This window comes from Procambarus clarkii, chromosome 59 (genome assembly GCF_040958095.1).
Source record: "Procambarus clarkii isolate CNS0578487 chromosome 59, FALCON_Pclarkii_2.0, whole genome shotgun sequence".
NCBI lineage: Eukaryota > Metazoa > Arthropoda > Malacostraca > Decapoda > Cambaridae > Procambarus > Procambarus clarkii.
The window spans coordinates 28,403,836-28,410,784 of NC_091208.1; the positions used below are offsets into that span (position 1 = coordinate 28,403,836).

At 40.9% G+C, this 6,949-nt stretch overlaps 1 protein-coding gene across 1 annotated transcript in view; it reads right to left on the bottom strand.

Moving 5' to 3' along the window:
* Positions 1-668, bottom strand: part of LOC138353776 (nucleoprotein TPR-like) — a 55,587-nt gene extending 54,919 nt beyond the window's left edge. The window contains exon 1 of the mRNA XM_069307176.1: positions 646-668. Within this exon, the coding sequence (XP_069163277.1) occupies positions 646-668 (23 nt within the window). The remainder of the gene's footprint in view (positions 1-645) is intronic.
* Between the last annotated feature and the right edge of the window lie 6,281 nt (positions 669-6,949).

Here is a 6,949-nt window from a genome sequence, read left to right on the forward strand (position 1 = left end):
ACTCATGAAATGAACGGTATGGTAAACGACACAACTCGATTCCAAAACGATGTCACTCAAAATATTTCAATCAGAGTGAACGTAAATCGAAATCTATGTCAATTCAATTTATCAATGCAATCGAAAACATTGTAATGGATTCGTAGCATAATTAGTATAGCGTGTGTTGCTTTCACGTCCAACAGATGATGCTGCTCTTCCAAAAAAACATGATTTTTACCGGTCACATATGTGGCATCTATATAGTAGGTATATAAAAACATGCGCATATTTGAATGGAACGTTTCGTCAAAATTTCAAAGCAATCGGTAAAGAACTTTCGGAGATTAGCGATTTTGAACAAGCGAACATTTATATTTTTATTTATAGAAATAACTTGCATTTACATAAATATATTATAATTATACACGACGCAAGTTGTACTAAGTTGTCAGTTTAAGTTATAAAATTCTTGCGTGCAATTTCCTACCCATCATTTGTCTGGTGTGAGGCCGCTGGCCTCCTCATTTTTCACAGCTCGAGAATTTTTCCTTGTAATTTTAATTTCTTGTCAGGCGCCTTCTGGGTGTAGCGAGCTTATGAAAGATATCTTAACCTATACTGCCCAGAGAGCCTCAGGCGAGGTCGCGGAGAGGCGGCGCTCACTTGTCGTATATTGCTGTGTTCATATTGGTTTATTACTCACACTAATATTATATGTGTACTCACACTAATATTATATGTGTACTCACACTAATATTATATGTGTACTCACACTAATATTATATGTGTACTCACACTAATATTATATGTGTACTCACACTAATATTATATGTGTACTCACACTAATATTATATGTGTACTCACACTAATATTATATGTGTACTCACACTAATATTATATGTGTACTCACACTAATATTATATGTGTACTCACACTAATATTATATGTGTACTCACACTAATATTATCTGTATACTCACACTAATATTATCTGTATACTCACACTAATATTATCTGTGTACTCACACTAATATTGTCAGGTGACCAGCCGTACTCAACAAGTCTAAAGATGAAGACGAGGCCGATGCCATGGGCACAGGCAGAGAAGACATACAGAGCTGAAAGTTTTGCAGTATAAAAGTTAGCATTTAACTCTACACAAAGTGTCAAGGTTCTACGCTGCGATATTTCTCCTTCAGTGGTGACTCTGAGGGAAAGTTTAGCGATGGGTCAGCATGGCAATCATTGCAGCTTCTGGAGGTGGTTAGCCCGCGGTTATTAGTAAACGTTCTTATTGTATCTTAGAACGTTGTTGTAAGTTGCAGGAGATGGGGAAAAATACATGGTGTGTGTGTACTCAACTAGTTGTGTTTGCGGGGGTTGAGCTCTGGCTCTTTGGTCCCGCCTCTCAACCGTCAGTCAACTGGTGTACAGGTTCCTGAGCCTACTGGGCTCTATCATATCTACACTTGAAACTGTGTATGGAGTCAGCCTCCACCACATTGCTTCCTAATGCATTCCATTTGTCAACCACTCTGACACTAAAAAAGTTCTTTCTAATGTCTCTGTGGCTCATTTGGGCACTTAGTTTCCACCTGTGCCTCCTTGTGTGTTTGTGTGTGCGTGTGTTTGATGTTTGGCGCCGACGTTGGCACACAGAACACTTCAGAAACAGGGTAACCATGCACCCGTTGTCGTTGTGTAAATTGCTTGATATAGTGTTAATTGATTTTAACATATTCTTGACAAACCAATTAAACAACTGTAGCTATCTTATAATGAAGTTTATCAACCTGTTTGTTGACCTGCATTGGTTATAATGTGTTGGTTTGTTGACAATACTTTGTTTGAATTTGCAAGATGCAACACATTATTTGTGTTGCAGGTTTTTGCTTTGCAATCTTGACATAAAGCTTCTATATGTTCACATCATAATTCTGGTTCTTGTTCCACTCGCTGAACCTTAATGAACCAAACGTTTTGTGCCTAAAAACTTATGCAAATTGTTCCATTTCTGGCAGAACTGAGAAGGTGTTCAACAGTCTTAAAACAAACTTAAATTTGTTGACATGGAGTTCTTGTTTTAGATTCAGCTACACGGAAACTAAATTTCCATGTAGCACGGTCTATGGCGAGCCCATAATTGAGTAATAGTATATATATTGGTAAGAAAGTGTGTAGCAGTAATGTCAATAGCACAAAAAAGACATTAATAGGCCTAGAAATGATAGCAATAGCAATAATATTAATAGCAGCAGTAATAGTATAAATTACGTTTGAAATGTATAGTGAAACCTCAATTCACCGAACCGCGATTCAGCGAATCTCTGGATGGAACATACATTTTTCAGCCAGATTTATTCACCCGACTCAAAGAACACGAGTTCGCTGTAGCGGGGGCATGTGATGATTTGCTTGGGATGTTTGGACCGAAGTCACATATGGAGGCAACATGGCAAGTCACATATGGAGGCAACATGGCAAGTCACATATGGAGGCAACATGGCAAGTCACATATGGAGGCGACATTGCAAGTCACATATGGAGGCAACATGGCAAGTCACATATGGAGGCAACATGGCAAGTCACATATGGAGGCAACATTGCAAGTCACATATGGAGGCGACATTGCAAGTCACATATAGAGGCAACATTGCAAGTCACATATAGAGGCAACATTGCAAGTCAATATATGGAGGCGACATCGCAAGTCACATATGGAGGCAACATGGCAAGTCACATATGGAGGCAACATGGCAAGTCACATATGGAGGCAACATGGCAAGTCACATATGGAGGCAACATAGCAAGTCACATATGGAGGCAACATTGCAAGTCACATATGGAGGCGACATTGCAAGTCACATATAGAGGCAACATTGCAAGTCACATATAGAGGCAACATTGCAAGTCAATATATGGAGGCGACATCGCAAGTCACATATGGAGGCGACATTGCAAGTCACATATGGAGGCGACATTGCAAGTCACATATGGAGGCGACATCGCAAGTCACATATAGAGGCAACATTGCAAGTCACATATAGAGGCAACATTGCAAGTCACATATGGAGGCGACATCGCAAGTCACATATGGAGGCAACATCGCGTCACATATGGAGGCGACATTGCAAGTCACATATGGAGGCGACATTGCAAGTCACATATGGAGGCGACATTGCAAGTCACATATGGAGGCAACATCACAAGTCACATATGGAGGCAACATCACAAGTCACATATAGAGGCAACATCGCAAGTCACATATGGAGGCAACATCACAAGTCACATATAGAGGCAACATTGCAAGTCACATATGGAGGCAACATCACAAGTCACATATAGAGGCAACATCGCAAGTCACATATGGAGGCAACATCGCAAGTCACATATGGAGGCAACATCGCAAGTCACATATGGAGGCGACATTGCAAGTCACATATAGAGGCAACATGGCAAGTCACATATGGAGGCGACATTGCAAGTCACATATAGAGGCAACATGGCAAGTCACATATGGAGGCGACATTGCAAGTCACATATGGAGGCAACATCGCAAGTCACATATGGAGGCGACATTGCAAGTCACATATGGAGGCGACATTGCAAGTCACATATGGAGGCAACATTGCAAGTCACATATAGAGGCGACATTGCAAGTCACATATGGAGGCGACATTGCAAGTCACATATGGAGGCGACATTGCAAGTCACATATGGAGGCGACATTGCAAGTCACATATGGAGGCAACATCACAAGTCACATATGGAGGGTTCTTGTGAAAGCCAATGAGCATATTTAAAACAAACTTCAATGGTTCTATTTTTATTCCCAGTTGCAGAAGTTTTTGTTCAATATAATATTGGACCTTTTTTCCTAAAACAAGGCAGGTGTGTGGGTTATATTTCTTCACAACCAGGTTCTCTTGGTTGTTGGCCTTCATATGACAACCAGTCGGCTTCCTGTCCCCATCGAGGCCGTGGCCCTCGTGTAAATTCAGGTAAATATGGCCGGTTGAAATTATAATGTCGCTCAGTAACATGAAGCCAAAGAGCATGGGGAAATATGGAAAGGTATGAAGGGGTAACTCGCCTAATACGACCTCACTCACGTGTTTCATAATTTTTCTTTTGGTACTTTGAGCGTTTTGTCAGGCTAATTTCCCATTGAAAGTGAGAAAGCAGCTAGTTGCTTTTGGAATATTTTTTTTATTAAGAAAACTCAAAGAATTGCACATACATTGTCCGTCAAAGAGCGGTTTATAGTATTTTTTTTCTATAGCTATCACATAATTGATTAAAAGTAAATTTTTAATCCATTATGTTACATGAATGAAGACTGCTATTACTAGTAGTAAACAAATTATCGTCAAATGTTATTAGTGTTTCTGTGTGTTGCTCACTCACCATAATCTGTGGCCAGGGCACTCGCTTCTGTACTCACCTAATTGTGCTTGCGGGGGTTGAGCTTTGGCTCTTTGGTCCCGCCTCTCAACTGTCAATCAACTGATGTACAGATTCCTGAGCCTATTGGGCTCTATCATATCTACACTTGAAACTGTGTATGGAGTCAGCCTCCACCACATCACTGCCTAATGCATTCCATTTATTAACTACTCTGACACTGAAAAAATTCTTTCTAACGTCTCTGTGGCTCATCTGGGTACTAAGTTTCCACCTGTGTCCCCTTGTTCGTGTCCCACCCGTGCTGAAGAGTTTGTCTTTGTCCTCCATGTCAATTCCCCTGAGAATTTTGTAGGTGGTTATCATGTCTCCCTCTTACTCTTCTGTTTTCCAGGAATGTGAGGTTCAGCTCCTTTAGCCTTTCCTCGTAGCTCATTCCTCTCAGTTCCGGGACGAGCCTGGTGGCATACCGCTGAATCTTCTCTAACTTTGTCTTGTGTTTAACTAGGTATGGACTCCAGGCTGGAGCTGCATACTCCAGGATTGGTCTTACATAAGTGGTATACAGGGTTCTGAAAGATTCCTTACACAAGTTTCTAAAGGCAGTTCTTATGTTGGCCAGTCTAGCATATGCCACTGATGATATTCTTTTGATGTGGGCCTCTGGGGACAGGTTCGGTGTGATATCAACCCCCAGATCCTTCTCTCTATTTGACTCCTGCAGGATTTCCCCTCCCAGATGATACCTTGTGTTCAGCCTCCTGCTCCCTTCGCCTAATTTCATCACCTTACACTTTCCCGAGTTGAACTTTAGCAGCCATTTTCTAGACCATTCCTCCAGTTTGTCCAGGTCATCCTGTAGTCTCTGGCTATCTTCATCCGTCTTGATTCTTCTCATAATTTTTGCATCATCAGGAAACATCGAGAGGAATGAGTCTATACCCTCTGGAAGATCGTTCACATATATTAGAAACAGGATGGGTCCAAGTACTGAGCTCTGTGGGACTCCGCTGGTGACATCTCGCCACTCTGATGTCTCCCCCCTCACCGTTACTCGCTGTTTCCTGTTGCTTAAGTACTCCCTTATCCACTGGAGCACCTTCCCTTTTACTCCTGTCTGTGTCACCTCTATGGCTCTATCAGGTTTATGTCTATATCAGGTCTATGTCTATATCAGGTCTACGGCTATATCAGGTCTATGTCTATATCAGGTCTATGACAATGTCTATATCAGGTCTATGACAATGTCTATATCAGGTCTATGTCTATATCAGGTCTATGACTATATCAAGTCTATGTCTATATCAAGTCTATGTCTATATCAAATCTATGTCTATATCTGGTCTATGACTATGTCTATATCAGGTCTATGACTATATCAGGTCTATGACTATATCAGGTCTATGTCTATATCAGGTCTATGTCTATATCAGGTCTATGACTATATCAGGTCTATGTCTATATCAGGTCTATGTCTATATCAGGTCTATGTCTATATCAGGTCTATGTCTATATCAGGTCTATGTATATATCAGGTCTATGTCTATATCAGGTCAATGTCTATCTCAGGTCTATGTCTATATCAGGTCTATGACTATATCAGGTCTATGACTATATCAGGTCTATGTCTATATCAGGTCTATGTCTATATCAGGTCTATGACTATATCAGGTCTATGTCTATATCAGGTCTATGACTATATCAGCTCTATGTCTATATCAGGTCTATGTCTATATCAGGTCTATGTATATATCAGGTCTATGTCTATATCAGGTCTATGACTATATCAGGTCTATGTCTTTATCAGGTCAATGTCTATATCAGGTATATGTCTATATCAGGTCTATGTCTATATCAGGTCTATGTCTATATCAGGTCTAGGACTATATCAGGTCTATGTCTATATCAAGTCTATGTCTATATCAGGTCTATGACTATATCAGGTCTATGTCTATATCAGGTCTATGTCTATGTCTATATCAGGTCTATGTCTATATCAGGTAAATGGCTATGGCAATATCAGGTCTATGTCAATATCAAGTCTATGTCTATATCAGGTCTATGACTATATCAGGTCTATGTCTATATCAGGTCTGTCTATATCAGGTCTATGTCTATGTCTATATCAGGTCTATGTCTATATCAGGTCTATGTCTATAACAGGTCTATGGCTATGCCAGGTCTGTTGCAGTGATCTAACAGGAGTCACTGTTGCAGTGATCTAACAGGGGTCACTGTTGCAGTGATCTAACCGGAGTCACTGTTGCAGTGATCTAACCGGAGTCACTGTTGCAGTGATCTAACAGGAGTCACTGTTGCAGTGATCTAACAGGAGTCACTGTTGCAGTGATCTAACAGGAGTCACTGTTGCAGTGATCTAACAGGGGGTCACTGTTGCAGTGATCTAACAGGAGTCACTGTTGCAGTGATCTAACAGGAGTCACTGTTGCAGGGGGTGAGATCACTGCACCACCTGGCAGGAGAAGTCCTTGAACCGGGCTTCGACGATCTAAATAAGATTCCCTCATGCAAGTGTATCCCTCTGTACACTATTCACTGTTCAC